General features: G+C 42.7%; 1 protein-coding gene across 5 annotated transcripts in view; it reads right to left on the reverse strand.

The window, feature by feature from the left end:
- Nucleotides 1-18197, reverse strand: part of GALNT13 (polypeptide N-acetylgalactosaminyltransferase 13) — a 219951-nt gene that overhangs the window by 4653 nt on the left and 197101 nt on the right. For 2 of the 5 annotated variants that reach the window (XM_018569807.1, XM_018569812.1), the window contains one exon: nt 4731-4760. The exons of the other annotated variants lie outside the window; for them this stretch is intronic. In XM_018569807.1, the coding sequence (XP_018425309.1) occupies nt 4731-4760 (30 nt within the window). The remainder of the gene's footprint in view (nt 1-4730; nt 4761-18197) is intronic. 5 annotated transcript variants of the gene reach the window in all.

The following is an 18197-nucleotide window of genomic DNA, read 5'->3' on the forward strand; positions in this document are numbered from 1 at the left end:
CAGAGTCTCTGGAAAGAGACTGTTTCTTGAATATAGGCTGGTCCATGGGAAGGACAGGACCAGGCCTAGGACTATGTAGAGCTACAAAGATTCCCTAGTTTCCCCACAGGGGGAAACCCACCGTGCTAGGACTGACAGGGATGGGATTCCGGAAAATAGTGAAGTGCTAGAAGACTGACGATATTTGCCAGTGGGCCTATGGCCGAAGTAAGTCGTGACTCTGGGCTGCACCTGGGCTGATGTACCTCTCTCTCTAAATTGTATCACCATGCAAGTAACAAGAATTGTGCCGTCATCCCACCCGGGGGTGGCTGATCGTATGCTTTGTTCTGTTTATGCTTTCAAGTAAAACCAACAAAAAGACTATCTGTGTGGACTGGTTCTTCTCCCTCCAACCTTTTTGAAGGTGGGGTTCTACCGGAGTGTGATGTTGGACTGTATCGTGGCTGTAACCATCTGAGGAGGGTAGGTGTGCAATGGGGCTATGCCTGACACGGGGTGCCATTCATGGTGGCCTTTCTCCCTAAGTGGGCGGAAGCGCCGAAGACCGCAGAGGCGGTTGAAGCCATGAGGCCCTGTGTACGCAGTACTACACGTGTGGGAGTGTTTGCACGAGGCCAAGGCCGTGGCCCCTGACCGTGGGGGTGTCTGGTTTCGAGTTGCATGCACGGGGTTACCCAGCCAACCCAAAGGGAACACACACGCAACACCCCAAGAGTGAACCCCGCCTACATGCTTAAAGTACAATTAAGCAAGCAGTAGATATATGCAAAAAACATTAAAAACAATAGAAAAAAAGTTACCAAACAGGCAATTACTTACCTGTGTCTCCGACGCTCGCTCCCGTCCGAAGATCTGAAGATTCTCGAGCAGCCATGAAGGATCATGGGGCGGGCGCATGCGCAGTAGAGATCTTCGGTGGGGAGAAGAGGAGAGACACAGGGTAAGTCAATGCACGCAGCAGGCAGAATGCAGGTGGACAGACACCATGGGACTTTGAGGAGTCTGTGCTGGATCAGAGGCCGGCACCTACGCTGGAGGGACTCCTGACAACTACTGGAAAGAAGAAGATGATCAGATCAAGAGGCATCATTTAAGGTCAGTCCTTAAAGCAGCACTGAGGGGGGTGGGGGGGGGGGATGTGACTTTAATGTCACTTTATTTGCACATACTGTATATTCTTATGGGAAGCTTTACATTGATTGTCTGGTGACAGGGTCTCTTCAAAGTGTCTCTTAAGGCACAAATGAAAACAAAAGTTCCCAACAATAAATACAAATGCAGATAATGCTCATGTTTCCAGTCCTTTGCTTTTACATAGCATGTACCTGTTGATCCTGCCAGATCCCTGTTTACCAACTGACTTCCAGCATTGGACTGGTAATGCTATATATCTGCCAGTCAACTGAAGAAACCCTTAGCGCTGTGGGAACCTGGAAGCTTTCCTTTCTTTTTTCGCATGCATAATGATGGGGCACGTCGGACCCTTTCTTTTTAAACACAAGCGCTGTCATTCTGGAGCAAGCTCAGAGTGCCTAGATTGGATCGGCCCCATAGACCTTCCCTGCCTTACTTTGGTTTTACTTACTGCCTTTACATCAGTCCCTATGAAAGTCTCCACTCATTGACCACAGAAGAAGGGACATTAACGGCACATAAAGCTAGAGCAAAAAAAGTGGAGCAATCTTTAAACTAATGAATGAAGCTTGTGACTAAGCAGCCTTACATACTTACATTGTGCCTTTCCATCTACTATAAGGCTACCATGTTATCTAAAATGAAAGTTGCCTTATATCACAAGAAAGGCAGGCATCTAGAGGTACCTGCATGAAGATTCATATACCTTGCAGAGTTCCGTAGGAACTCTGAAACCCAGATGCTCTATGTGGTCTGGAGCTTTAGAACCAGAGACCTCCCACCTCTGATGCCTTATTTTTGGCCAGTGAGGATACTCTTCATAATTGACCAATAGGAAAGGCCTGGAGGTGGGAGATGGTGGCCCTGAGCTCTCGACCACAGAGACTTATAGTCAGGCATAACTGCTTGCTGACAGTTTAGAAAGGTTACCTTAAAATGCTTGTACATGCTAAAAATAGAATTGTATGCTACAGTATTGGAGTAATGAAAGGCATCCTTGGCTTGCATAAGGGCATACATGTAGACCAAAGATGACATACTCTGCAGATTTGATTCACACATAGATGATGCACTATAGTATAAATGGAGCAGCATAACTTCCAGCTGTCATAAACCAACAACAACACTCTAAAAACATGTCTGAGTAGAATTCAACTAAATATTTGTTTACTGCTACATGCTGGGTTACTCAACAAGGCTAAGTCCAGCAGCTCATAACCACCAATCAAAACTCATCTTTCCCTTTTACACCCGGTTTCAACTAAGTAAGCTGAAAGCTGGTTGGTTGCTGTAGGATAAGCACAACCAGGATCTCTTTGTTCACCAGGTCCTTGTCTATATATTAGGGCAAAAGAAAGTTTACCACACTTCTGCTGATTGGCGACCTCACCACATGGCATTGTGAAATGACTTCTTTCCAGTCAATCTACATATATCATCAAATGTTTACTAGCAACAAATGATTTGCTACTAAAATTGATTTAAAATTTTGGCACTGCATGAAAGGTGTACAATGTAGGTCATAGCATTTCCTAGAACAGAGAAACAAAACTGAATAATGCAATAGCCATCCATTCCAAATATAAAAGGATCAGCCAAAAAGTTTGATTCCCTTTTTCACAATATTTATTTACTGTTTTCTAAGGTATATAACTTTTTCTTTTCTGTGTTTTAGATTTCATATATATCTCCGGAAATAGACTCTACAGGCCAGCCATAGCAGACGGCCTAGGCACCTTTAATGTTAGCAAACAACCTTCAAACGTCCTGATTTGCTGAGTTCAGTGACACATTACATGTAATTCCAGCTAAGTGTTTGTAGAGTAAGTGCTACAGACTTCCTATTTTACGATGGTTTATGGTCTTGGCACAATATGCTTCATGAAGAACACTCTGAAAGTACAAAATCATTAACATTAGCCCGCTTGAAGACCTATCATCAGACTGATTGCACTGGTTTGGATCCATTATACCTAAAAGTAGATTCTGCTATAGAAGCTGGACATGGTGATTTACAGCTGTCTGCCGCATTTACAGCTTTATTCTAGGAGAGGATTTTGTGGGTCACAATTTAGTCACTAATGTACATAGTTACATAGTATTTGAGGTTGAATAAAGACATTAGTCCATCAAGTCCAACCTATTAAAACCTATGTAACAAAAGTGATGGCCAACCTTAGACTGGTGTGGGGGTATGTTGCAAACTGCAATATTATTTATGAATGATGAAAGTGCTGGAATTATAACATTGTGATATAATGTAGTAAAGGGTCAACATGACATATTATGGAATGCACTGTGTTTCCAACACAGTGACAAAGTATAGTAAATAATATATTGCATGTTGAACATACAATAAAGGATTAGAGTTACCACGCTCAAGACTGGGATCAACCCTAACGTCAACAAAATTCCAAAGCAGACAGCTGATCACATTAGATCCCGACAAAATTATCCATAGTAAAGACAAAGGGGGAATTTATCAAAACTGGAGCTGAAGAAAATTGGAGCAGTTTTGCATGGTGACCAATAAGCTTCTCTCTTCAGTTTGTTCAGTTAAGATTTGAAAATGAAAAAGAGAAGCTGATTGGTTGTCATGCACAGCTGATCCAGATTTTGTCTGCTCCAGTTTTGATCAATTCCATTCAATGTAAATAGCCTCAATCAGAAGAGCTAAAATAGAAGTTCCAAAGCAGAAATGTCCTTTATATATATATATATATAATATGCTATTTGGGTTATGGGCAATGTTGTTAAGTGAAGGCAGGTCACGGGAAACTCCACAGCTGATAATTGCATCATCATTCATTTGACCAGTGAATAAGTACGATAGTGGTCCATATATAGATGTTAATGAGCAGAGTATCCTTACTGTAGGTCCAATATTTAATATATAATTGATAGTCTCATTTAGAGCTCCGAGCAGCAGTGCCTCAAGCTACCAATAGCATGCAGATGTGCATTTTGTAGTTTTCGCAATTTGACTGGACTACTTGTCTTCTCAAGGCGATCAGTGCTACTCATCATCACTTATAACAGTGAGGTCTGTTCTGACCCTGCAATTTAGAAAGCAGTTCAGCAAACGAAGTATGTCACTTACGCATGGGCATCTGCCAAACGAGGTATGCTATCAGTAACTCAAGATGCTGCATTATTCCATGGGCATTATAGGTGGAAACCAATTTTTTTTTCTGTCCTTTAGAACTAATGCTTTACAATTAGGCTCTAAAAATAGCAGCATTAGAACCATGTCATATGTACAGTACTAATATAGACTAATCAGTATTTGTATATATGCGTAATGTTCCTATACAATGAAAAGTGAAATCTGACTGGCTACAACATGTCTTTTGTATTCCTTATTTTTCATCAGTTTTACTGAGTCTGACTCTTAATAGCAGAACAAAGTACACACATATTATTTACAAAGTTTACTCATTGGTTCATGTCCTCCAATACCAAACATGTCTAAGAGGATCAGTACAAAGGAAAAACACAAACGAGTGCACATTCTACGGCACTGATCTACAGGACAACAAAAGGGTTATTACTTTTTTTTCTGATCAGGTAGAAATTCTACTAGCATCTCTTACCTCAAAATTATACTCCCATTTACCTGCATACTGCCAAAAAAGAACATACAAGAAGTTGAGTTTAAAATGGCTTTTTCTTTACTAGACTAATGACATAAAACATGCACGCTTTATAACAGAGTGCAAATGAGTGGGTTTTTTTAACGTAACTCCATGATTTAAACAGACCTGCCATTTGGAACAATAGAGCTCCCCATCTAGTGCTGGGGACTGCTGCTGATCAGCTCCCAAAAATTGGTCCCAAGGCAGATCCATGCAGTTAAATTCCTATTGCAGTAGAAGCACCAATTTTAAGATGGTTCCAAGACTGGCAATAGGTTCTCTTTAAGTCAATCAACCCAAAAGCCAACAAACAGATTCACCCGCTAGATTGCTCTATCCCATAGAGGTCCTAGGAGAAAGATTTTCTCTCCTGACTTCTTAGCTCTGCCTGCCTGAGGAGGTCTTATTCTCCCTCTTAATGTTTTTGTTTATTTTATTAAAAAAATGAAGACAGCAGGATGAGTGAGATTGTGGAAAGAACAGGGAGGGAAAGCCAGGATCTCAAGCAGGAAATGTTGTCTCTTATGTCTGACAGATAAAGGATATCAATGATTTACTCAACCCAGTTGTGCCTGACCATAAATGTAAATAGCAGACCTGCTTTTACAATAAACCTATTGCCTAGAGTCAATGGCAGTAACCATTAATTTTGCTGAATGTAAATGACCCAGTAGTAAAACAAACAAATAGAGGATGCCATTACATTCTAGGCACCATATGGCGCCAACTTTTACCTTGTCTTCACTCCACCCCCATGTGCCAATGCTTGTGTTGGTGATTGACCGCTCAGGTACCAAGCCCTGAATTGTGGAAGGCTATACAGGCATCCCCATACTGTGAAAGACTACAATTTCAAAACAAGGTAGAAAACGAATTGGGACATTGTAGTCCATCACAGGAGCGAGCTTGGAGTGGTGGCATCATTACAACACACACAGGGGCCATGGGAAACGGAAGTAGCCACCCTCCAGACAAAGGACAGTGTCTGCACCAATTCAGAGATGATTTGAGGACTTGCAGCTGAGTGATACATAAATACAATATTTTTTTGTTAATAGTTAAGGTACTTAAATGCACTTTTAAGATTTAGTGTCGCTTTAAGTATAGATCTACCTCTAATGTCTTTCTTGAGCCGTCATTTTCACTACTATACTATGTCAGGAGGAGGGTCTTTGCAGCTGCATATGAGGGACTTTACATTCCATGACTCCTGGCAAATATTTCCTGTCTTCAGGAGGAATCAAGGGTGGAGTCATTGGCGGAGTATTGTGGTAGGTGGAACAGGTAAAAGGACAGGCAGGGTTAACATATGGCCATGGCTTGAAAAAGTTTAGGGTGTCTCACCAGTCAGTCAAAAATTTCACCAGTCAGCATGGCTGGACTATAGCCTTGCAATTTATGTTAAGATTTATTTGGGGACAGAGAGCGCTTTCTTTTGAAGATATTTAATCACCACTGGGGGGGGGGGTTATTTTTTTACTATATAATGAAAAAAGTACTGTAAATTTTTTTAAAAAAAGTTTCCCTACATTATGTTATAAAACATCTATTCTTACCCATATTTTTGGTAAAATATAAAAGACGGGGTCATGTTGGGTAAATAGACACCAAACATGTCAAGCCTTAAAATTGTGCACGCCCACAAAATCGCACAAAAATGACCACAGGCCATAGGCGACGCAAAAACGCTTTTATTGCTCATCAGTTTAGTGTTATCAGTATTTAATGGCCCTAAAATTATTGCTCACACTCCAACGTTCATGGTGATATGTAACATGTGCGGCACAATAGTCGTTTTCGCATGTAGGCGCACCCGACGCATATCTGCGTATGTATATGGGGGGCGGGCAACTAAAAAAAATAAAAATGCTTTATTTTTTATGCTTCTTTAATTTTTGTATTACTTTTTTAACACAACTTTATTGCTATCACATAGGGAATAAGAAGCACCTATGTGATAGCCAATTTACATGACAGGTCCTCTTTATGGAGAGATCTGCTTCATTAGCTTCTGAAGCTGGAGAGTGACAGCTGAATGCAGGAAGTGATGTAATATACATCACTTCCTGCATTCAGGGACTGAGAGGAGATCAGAGGGAGATCGTGTACTGAACTTCCATTGATCTCCTGTCACAGAGCAGCCGTGCCAGTCCCGGCCACATCGGGCACGGTGGATCTCGGGACCGCCCGATCGCTTGAATGTAAAGTTCCAGGCCGGCGTGTAATTACAACGGCCGGCCGGGAAGCTACTTGTTGGGCTCCGCCGTCCTCTCGTCTGTGACTTTTTTCAAGCCCTGCATATGGCCATTGTTATAATACCACCTACACAGGTTTACATCAGTACCAGAGCGGTGAGAACTCCACTGGTGTGAGCAAACGTGTCTGGTCCCCAATAAATAAAGAACGAAAGTGGGAGGAAACAATGACAGAGGATATTGCTGTAAATCTGTTTTTCAAAAATGTACAAAGGAAAGAGATATGATACTGCCAATACATTTTTATATTTTTATTTTTGAGCAGAGTTGGGCTCTTAAACACACACACACACACACACACACACATATTATATTCAAGACTTATTTACATTTCAAAATTCTGCTTTCCTAACTTTTCTTGTTTTGTTCATTTATTTTCTGTTTAGCATGCCGTCCTCTATACTTTAAACAATCATTTTATGCCATTTCTGTTGTCTCCAGAAGGTGCTTTCCAACCGTTTTATACGCAATTTTCTGTGATATCCTTCACTCAGCCAATAACTGGATAGCCTGCAGCTTTCACAGCTCAAATTCACTATTTATAATAGGACTCATGCAACTGTCAGACTTCCGGTATTACTCTAGATAAAGACAGAGGCACACAATGCACCAATTACCGGCCATTGTCCTCCCGTCCCCCACAGGTATATTAATTATCTGTCAGCAATTTCGTTTGAGACGATCATTCTTCTAATGTCACAGTAAAGAACGCATTATTTATCACACTTTTTATTCTGGAAAAAGCCCAGCTTCTTCTATAAGGTTATTGTGATGTCAAAATGTTTTGATCTTTCCTAAATCGAACACATTTACTTCAGATTTTAGCACAGAATATGTTTCAGGAAAAAAAAATATATAACTTTTGAAGCAGGACTCAAGGCAACCAGTTAAGCACACTGTTACATGGACCATCTTATATGCTAAACGATTCTTAACTCTGTGCAGATAGCTTTGTAATATAGTTACAGCTGCCAGACGGTATAGTCAGATCTTTTACCTCCACTGATTGCTGCTGCAGCATAGTCGGGTCAGGGACTCACCCTAGCCTATTGATTGGACAAAAAAGGAGCAGCAGACTTATAAATTATTTACTCTGCTCACTCTACTCTCTCCTCTTGTGTTGCACAGTTTTGGGCTCACTCCCGCTCCCCCATGTGTATATTTTGCCTGTTATTATACTTAGCTTTTACAGATGTCTCAATGCCAGTCATGTGACACCCAGGGTTCCCTTCTTATTCAATCTTCTCCAGCAGTGACTATTCCTCATTGCTGAACGATGTGGTAATGTGACCTAATGGGGCACCCTGCACTTACAAGATGTTCTCAGTCTTAGAGGTTTAGGCTATAGGGTTGTTACCCTGCACATTATTCAAAACTGAGGACATCTAGTGGCAGAAAGGAATTGCTGCAGGGACAGCACCAGAGAGGAGGTAAGGATTGCAGCTTCCTCTCATTGCGTTCCTCTCTTATGTCTGCCTGCACCTGGAGTCTGCACCAAGATAAGTCAAGTAATTTACAGAGTTTTTATGTGTACTCATTCTTGAACACGTACACAAACATATCTTTACTTTCTGGTGGGCCTCACATGCATGGCTAGGGCTTTACAATTTTGGATGGTGAATTTGAAAGTGGCAGTGCATTAAGAATGCAAAGGACCCTAATACTGGGGGCTCTGGAGGTTTTGAGAGCAATGTCAGACTTTGTAGCCGCTCTCCTCAAGCCTGATGGTCTATGAGCTTCTGGCAAAAAGGGAAATCCCTTCCAACAGACTTAAGAGCTTATGCCAATGTTTTTGGCCTTTTACCAGTAATGGCACAATTTAAAGGTTTGCAACATCTCGAGGTATGGCTTGTATGGCTTTTAAGGGGGGGGATGGGGGGCACCCAGCAAAAGCACAAACAAATATGGGGTTTTTACCTTCACGTCAGAGTCCCCTTCAAATCAGGAGCACCCTTTTATATCAGAGTCTCCCTTTACATCAGGAGCCCCCCTTTACATTAGGATCCCTACTTTCACATCAGACACAGGGCCCTAACGAAACGCACGCCTGACGGCCCACCGAGGGACATCATAGTGCGTCTACACTACTACCGCACCAAAGAACGTTTGCTTCAAGCGGCTAGGGAAACCGGGACACTACAATTCCAGGGTTACACATACCAAGTGTACACAGATCTCTCGCCAGCCACTATTGCACGCCGGAGGGAATTTAGACCCCTGCTACAAGTCCTGCAGGCTAAGAAAATTCGCTATCGCTGGGGCTTTCCATTCAAGATACAATTTTTCTACGACAGCAAGTCCTATACTTTTACCTCCGTGGAAGAGCTGAAAGACTGCCTTGACTCTCTACACCTGTTTTGTCGTACAGATGTGGCCCCCGACGACGAACCTGCGATCTCCGGGCAGAACCCACCCTTCATGTTCCAAGTCAACCCCTCCGATCTCCCCGAAAACACCATGGAAGAAACAAACCCACCCCCCACAACGGGATCACTTGGATGACTTTACGCCCGTAATTGCTTTTCCACCTTGATTGGGGGAACTGTAATTCACCCCTTAGGCCACTGATGTGGTCAGCTGGGTCCTCCTGCCGAGCCAATCATCATGGTTAGCAGTAGAGGGGTCTGATGTCTTCGCACCGTTCCTGAAGTTCTTGGAACTGTTGGAGTTATCTCCATTGTTTACGTTCTGCTTCGTTGAATAGTCTTTAATTACTCGGTTAATGATTGCACGCTCACTATTATTATTAGTGCTGTACTGTTTCTAGTGTCCGACCTATAAGCCCTATGCAACAACTGTTACCCTTGAAGAAAAATGTGATTCATTATAAAGTAATATTGTCCGGTCTACTCAGATTATATAGTTTATTGTTGGGAGGTCAGCCTCCCGTTCTGGTATCCCCCATGCGCTCCACATTTCACTGCCTCGACCCAGGTGTTTGACCTGGTTTCGCTGGGGTGAACGAATTTGTCCACTAGTGGTTCAGAGTCTAACCCACTCTTCGTCTGCTACGGTCAACTGGTGTTAACTGTACCCCTTATAGTATGTACTGCTCGGCAACACCGCCTGGTTACATTTATACTTACAGAGGCCAAAAGGGTGATTGCGAGGGCTTGGAGATCCCCCGACATACCATTTGCGGAGGTTAAGCGTAGAGTATCGAGAGTGATGTTCTTCGAGAAGCTAACGGCTCTCCAGAGGGATACTTTGGTGTCATTCCGGAAATGATGGGAACCATTGATTGAGTCTTACCATCCTCCCTCCTTTGATATGGACTCCTTGATCCTCTGATTGTATCATAACGGAAGCTCTAAACAATAGATTCTCCCTAACTATCCCATCCCTACTGATCCATTCCACATGCCCCCCCCCCCTACCCCAATACCCCTTATCACTGTCTGCAAAACCAGTTGCTCTGAATTTATCCTTTGAACCTTATAGTCTCTTACCACAATGTTTTTGTACCTACGCAGTTTACGTTATGTCCTTCTGGATTACCTAATCTGATTGTAGCATTTTACTATGAACAACTGAATGTTGTATGTTCTTTTGATACACCATGGAAAACCACATTGAATGTGCTATTGTAATAATTTTTCTTTGTGTTTAAAACAAATAAAAACCTTTTGAACGAAAAAAAAGAAGGCCATGTCACCCTGGTTGAGAAAGGTTTGCCTATACCAAGGTCTCAACACAGGCTGAGGTTGCAAACTGGGCACCATTGAGTGTTTATTGTCAACCACTCTTTGTTGAACTTCTTCAGCTTCTCATTTCAGTGTCCCTGTTTTAGCCTTGGCTCATGCTACTTAGTAAATATACCTTTTTTTTGCAGCATTCTTGGTGTGGAGTGCTTTTTTTTTTGTTACTATTGCTCGCTGTGACCCGTAACATGCAGACATAAGGTGGCCAGAAAAAAAGGAAAATTGTTTACAGATACTTACCATAATTTTCCTTCCCTGGTCTATCTTCATGTAGGCATACGTCCCCGCCCTCTTCTATCTCAAGGATTCTCATGATCAAATGCATGATGGGAGGACTTGTCAGTATTTTTATAGCCTAGCTATGGGTGATTCTTTGGGATCAGGGAAGGAGGAACTAACCCATAGTATGCTGACTTGAAGATAGGCCAGGAAAGGAAAAATAAAAAAATTATCTAAAAAAAATTTGTTCTCCATTTTCTGCCCAGCCAGAAAAAAAGTCACACACTCCAATATTTCATTGGACCACATATAGCTTTGATTACATTGTGCATTCTCGGTGGCATCGTTTCAATGAGCTTATGCAATGTTACAACATTTATTTCTATTCAGAGTTGCATTCATTTTTCACCAAGATCTTGTAGTGATGAGTTGGACCAAAGTGCAAAGTCTTCTCCAGCACATCCCAAAGATTCTCAATGAGGTTAAGGTCTGGACTCTGCGGTGGCCAATCCATGTGTGAAAATGATGTCTCATGCACCTTGAACCACTCTTTCACAATCTGAGCGCAATGAATCCTGGCATTGTCATCTTAGAGTATGCCCATGCTATCAGGGAAGAAAAAATCTATTGATGGAAAAACCTAGTCATTCAGTATATTCAGGTAGGCAGCTGACCTCATTTTTGGGGGACATAACATTGCTGAACCTAGACCTGACCAATTGATGCAACTCCTAATCATTAAACTGACCAAAATCCAGGTGGTTATTTTCTTTTGGCCGTGCAGTATATACAGTATACACATTCATAAAATATGTTATGCATTTATTGCCATCTTATTAGAAACATTGTACAGTGCCTCAAGGGTGCTATATGAAACAGACAATATATACCAAGAGTGACACCAAGAATGTTCTGACTCTTTACCTATGAGGAGCTGACTGCGGGGTTTAATGGCCAGAATACCCTGAGCTTAGGGAAATAAAACATCACATTTATAACCAGTCAAATTACAGTTGGGAGCTGCACAAAGCATCCAATTATGACTGGTAAAGAGAAGAAACTGAGCACAGATGCTGCTGTGTGTTTTCTCAGCAACATTTGTCTCATGCCGGAGCTTTCCTTTCTCTCCTGTAGCCCTGCTGATGAATGGGCATTTCGCATGTATGTTTTCACATTTCAGTGCGTACTGCTGAGTAAGAAACCTCAGCAACCAGCATCTAACAGGGAACAATTTCCAAGCCACAAAAAAGTATTTCTCAACGGTACCATCTAACGGTCGGATGGATTATTGCAGGCTCTTATCACACACGTCTGCAGATGGGCATGGGGGACTCATTTTTAACTGACACATGGTTATTGATACAGGGCAGAAATCCATTTTAGCAGGGTTATAAAGGTGACATATGCCATTGTGCATTTTTATAGCCATTGCCGATTGCTCAAGTCAAAGGTTATGAGGTATTTTATAAGAGCCTCTAATGCCATCAGTAAATAGCTTTAATAAATCAGATCCATGACTTGAAACATCCATTTCTGCAAGCAGCCTATGCAGACTTAAGAATGCAAGCAAGCCCAATCTGAAAAGCAGGGCATAAAAAAGCTGGCCATGCACTGTTAGAATGTGGGACGATTTTGGTCAATTCTAACAGTGGGTGACCCTGCCGGCTCGACAAAAGTCAACTTTTAATCAATTAATCAACCCAAACAGTCACTGTTTGGGTATTCTGACAGGGTTGGTGCCGACTGTCCGAATATAATAACACAGGGGTAGGCCATCTCAGCTCTCCAGCTGTGGTAAAGCTACAAATCCCATTACGGCTCTGCCTCTGGGAGTCATGCCTGTCAATGGCAACGTCTTGCAATGTCTCATGGGATTTGTAGTTTCACCACAGCTGGAGTGCCAAGGTTACTTATCCCTGAGTTAGCATTCATTTTAGTTCTCTCTGATGACTACATGTTATAGAAAGAGGGAGATGTGCCGTAGTCCTCTAGGGTGATAACACTGATACAGGTTTGCCCCGGGTCACAACACAGATACGGTGAGTGAGGATTGTAACCCTCGGGAAATGTGTTACTGGCGGGATCACCAGGTCACCAAAATAAAAGGAAAAAAGCCTGAAAAATAAAAACTAATAGACATCTCAGGACAGATAAGCTGCAGTGTATTACATGTTTTGTTCTTGAGTTTGTCACAATGTCAAACTAGCTTAAATGGCATCTTCATCAAAGGCAGACAACCTCAGGTTGAGATGGAGTGATCCCATATGCTAATCTCATCTTTTGCCTGCAATTACCAACTAGATATTATAGACACGCTTCATGTCAAATCCTGCTAGTTCATCACTCCCAACTGTTCTCCATTTAAAGGGACTGTCCTTCTTCCAGAACCAAATGACTTTGTCCCTCATTCTGCCTCTATTGTCCCTCTTTAACTTCACCTCTCAGTGGTGTTGTCTGATCCAATAGAAGAGCTACTGTAGCTCAGATTGATGAAAAAATACTTCTTGTTCCAATAGAAAGGCATCTGAATAAACAGTGCATTACAGACCAGTCAGGTTGCCCATGCTGACTCCTGTCCACCACCAAAATAGCCTACAATGGACACCTGTGCATTAGAACTGGATGACGGTGCAATGGAAGAAGGTTGCCTCGTCTGATAAATCATGTTTTCTTTGACATCATGTGGATGGCCAGGTGTGGGTGCATCACTTACCTGGAGAAGAGATGGCGCCAGGATGCACTATGGGAAAAAAGCTGGGGTGGACTGACCATTCAAGCACTCGGGCTCGGCCCGCGGCCATGACAAGGCCCGTCACTGAGTCCCGCTGCTCTTTTATCCAATCGCGGAGGTGCTGCGGGCATGGCCGTTCAGTTCTGAGTGCCTGGCTCCTCTGCTACCATGTAGCAGAGACAGCAAAATTGCTCTGTTTTTTTGCTGTTTGCATTTCGTTGGAGAGATTTCCCTTCACTTTCCATCCTGCAGACAAGACAGGAAGTAGGGCTAGTTCACACCAGCCCCAGTGCGATTCGGTGCTGGAACGCACTGGATCGCATCCCGGCCGGCTCACTGCGTTCTGGCGTAAGGAAGCATGGCGGTGCATTGAAGTCAACGGCACTGCAGCCACACCCCTTGGCCGCAGTGCAAACGCCTGCACCCTAATGCGTGGAACATAAATGCCTGTGTTCCGGTTCGGTGCGATCAGAAAAAATGCTGCATGTACTATTGTGTTTTTATCGCATCGGACCGGAGTCCCCCACACCCACGTAAATGTAAATACACGTCGGGTGCCCCAACGAGCAAAAAAGATCAATTCTGCTACACATGTTACATATCGCCGCAAATGTCTGAGTGAGAGCAATACTTTTAGGCCCATCAATCACTGATAACACTAAACTGATGAGCAATAAAAGCTTTTAAAGCGTCGCCTATGACCAATTTTGGGTATTGTAGTTTTTTTGAGGTTTGCCAGATGCACGCAATTTTAAGGCCTGGCATGTTTGGTGTCTATTTACCCAACGTTTTTAACCTTAGTGTGAGACAAGTTTTTTTACATGCTAGCTTGTGAGTGTGCCAGGAAAACATTTTGCTATTTACTGTTTAAAGTGATGCATGGGGGGTCTCAGCTGCCATTGGGATGTGCGGGATCCCTGGTAAAGCCAGAATGTGACGTCACTCCTGGCACACAAGTGTGCTGTAAGCAATGCATGTATGGATGAAGCTCCCTCGCGACCATACCTCTAGGCCACCCCATCTCAAGCTGTCATTCGGCACCGGGCAGCATATTTTGAATGGCTGCTTGGTGTGAGAACTGACAGTGCTGCGCTATGGGGAAGGCAGAGGAGCCTCTCACCTAGAAAAGTGGAAGGCATAGACACGGACTTAGACAGTATAGCATTACAGGAGGACCTGGATAAAATAGGGGAGTGGGCATTAATATGGCAGATGAGGTTTATTGTGGATAAATGCAAAGTAATGCACTTTGGAAATAAAAATAAACAAATGGGTTATACAATTATGAGTATGCCACTAGGGAAGTCAGAAATAGAGAAAGATTTGGGGGTCATTGTAGACCACAAACTGAAAGGTAGCTTGCAGTGCCAGGCTGCTGTAAACAAAGCCAGTAGGGGTTTGTCCTGTATTAAGAAGGGGATGTATTGCAGGGACAAGTCCATAATTGTGCCACTTTATAGATCATTGGTTCGGCCTCATCTGGAGTACGCGGTCCAGTTCTGGTCACCAGTACTAAGAAACGATGTCCTTGAGCTGGAAGGAGTCCAGCGGAGGGCAACCAAACTAATTAGGGGTATGGAGGACTAGAGCTACGAGACGAGGCTACTAAATTTAAACATGTTCACATTGAAGGTAAGGAGATTAAGGGGGGATATGATCTCCATGTACAAGATGTTCAATGGTGACAGCAACATTAGAGATAAACTATTTAAAATTAACTCCATTACAAAGACTAGAGGCCACCACCTAAAATTGGTGGAAAAAAATTCCAGCACAAGGGGTGAAGGGGGTTCTGCACAGTTAGAGCAGTTAGGGTCTGGAACTCGCTGCCAGAGGTGGTGATTTCAGCTAAGAGGGTGGAATCATGCAAGAAACTTTTGGACGATTTCCTAAGGGACCGTAATATACAGGGGTACAGGTACTCCTAAGAAAGAGATCCTATAGGTTGGACTGGATGGACTAATGTCTTTATTCAACCTCAAATACTATGTAACTATGCATGCGACGACCCACTGAGCACGGGGTTGCAACCCACTTTTGGGTCACAACCCATCAGTTGAGAACCACGGGCTTAGACCATATTGTTTTGCCTCCCTCTTAAGCAATATTGTAGAAGGTAAAGTAAAAGTCTATTTTTTTTTAAACAGCTAAGGTTGTACTACGCGAAGATTTTAGAAAATCAAATCCTGATACTTGCTTATACTTTTTTAATTTATTTTTTGCCCATAGATAACATAAGTGCTTAAATATGGCTTTAAAGGAGAACTATGAGATGAGTGATTTCCACTCACCTCATAGTTCTAGCCGACCTGTGACAATGAGACTGTCACAGGTCGGCTCAGTAGATCGGGAGGTGAGCGAACAGATATCGGCGTTCGCTCACCTCTCGATCCTGTCACAGCTCTCTGCCGTGACAGGGGAGGGGCTGGATTCCCCCCTCCCCGCTCCGATCCGATAGCGCTGACTGGCGGAACGGACGGGGAGGGGTGGGTACAGCTGGCTCTGCCTCTAGATAGGCAGAGCCAGCTGTCACTCACGCAGCTGGGCAGATCTCGACATCGATGTCGGGATCCGATCCGGCTGCGGCGTCTCAGTATACCGCGAGCTGTACTGAGTATACTGAGCTTAGGGTAACGGGAGAACGCTATTTTGTGACCTCCAGTTACCCTAAGTAGAACTATGGGGAAAAGCCCCGACCCCATAGTTCTCCTTTAAATTAAAAGAGAAGTATGGGGTAACCTTACCGCACATACTGGAGCTGGGGGGCAGAGGTTTGCAAACCTCACGTGCAATATGCACCCAAACCCCTGCTCCAGTCCTAGATTATTCAGTTGCCCTATCAAATTTCTTACTAATTCTCATGCAAGTCACCCAGGATTCTGTCAGAATTGAATAATCTTGGTAAAAATAGCCAAATCAAAAACTTTTTTGCCATTTAACTTGCTTTCCAAATTGTCTATATTGTTCTAGATTTTTTAAATTCTCCTACCAATTCCCCTGCAATCCACCTTTTAGTGAATAAATCTGCTATTTTGAAAATAGTGTGGAAAAATAATTTCTGTAACACAAGAATGTATACAGGAGCGGGGCTTGTGGGTGGGGCTTGTATATGGGCAGAACACAAGGGGGCCCCATAATCTCATATTGCCCGGGGGCCCCATGCATTGTCAGTCCGCCCCTGGGAAGAAGGAAAGTTGTCAGAGGTAGTGTGATGCTTTAGGCAATGTTCTGCTGGGAAACCTTGGGTCCTGCCACTCATGTGGATGTTACTTTGACACTTACCAACTACCTAAACGTTAGTGAACTAGTACACCCTTTCACAGTATTCCCTGATGGCAGTGGCCTCTTTTAGCAGGATAATGCTCCCTGCCACACTGCTAAAAATGGTTCAAGAATAGTTTAAGGAACACAACAAGAAGTTTGAGGTGTTGACTTGGCCTCCAAATTCTTCAGCTCTAAGTCCAATCAAGCTTCTGTGGGATGTGCAGGAAAAAACAATTCCAATCCATGGAGGCCGCACCTCGCAACTTACAGAACTTAAAAGATATATAAAATTGAGAACATATACTGTATATAATTTAGATGTTAACATATATAGGTCAAGATGCTGCAGGATATGTCAGCAGTATATAAAGTAACAAGATATATACACATACATACTGTATATGTATGTATTCATAAAGTGGTATAACGTTTCTCAACTAAACGGAGGTCTTATCAACAGTAAATCCCTAACTCTAATAGCCTTCTGATTAAATCCTAGGAAAAAACAACCATCTAAGCCATATACTCCTAATCTATATTGATGGAAGGACGATGTAAGTAACACCATGAATTGTTAATGTATTAATTGATTTGCTGCTAATGAGTCACTGGGGAACTGAATTGTGAACTTTTCTCCCGGTGCTCCACTCCAGAAGAGGCCATTGAAAAATGTCACTAATACCTGCGTTGTAAAAGTCTTATTCTCCGCGGCGTGATTATTTACTGCTGTACCGCACACTTATTAAGCAGAGCACTTTTTTCTGTTACAGTTTATTACTCTGGCTTGATGTATGTTTGTTGACACAAATTGCAGCCTTTAATTAAACTAATCAACAACCATACAGTGGAGAGTGCCATATAATTTAGAGTTTTAATTCTGCTTGTAAAATAGATCTGTGAATTGCGGCGGTGAGTTATACCATTTTGTTTTTTTACAAAGGACATAATGGAGGACTAAGCCCGGCTACTGGAGATTACGGGATTGTAGATATCCAATGTGCCCAATCTGCTCGTTTATTGCTTCATTAGATGAAAACCCTAACTGGATGACATTGAGTTTGGTAAAGCACTGGGTATCATAAACAATTGTGATTTAAATTTTTTTAATTTTAAATGCTAGATTTCACTTTGTTTTATCCATTGTCACATCTCGGTGTCGCTAATCTCCCACAGCCACTTCCTGTCTACATACATGCACTCATGTAATGGCTGCTTGGCATTTCTCAGAGGGTGGGTTTCCTGATGGTGAAAATAG

The sequence above is a fragment of the Nanorana parkeri genome, unplaced genomic scaffold, assembly GCF_000935625.1.
Source record: "Nanorana parkeri isolate BGI_ZX_2015 unplaced genomic scaffold, ASM93562v1 scaffold1402, whole genome shotgun sequence".
Classification (NCBI taxonomy): domain Eukaryota; kingdom Metazoa; phylum Chordata; class Amphibia; order Anura; family Dicroglossidae; genus Nanorana; species Nanorana parkeri.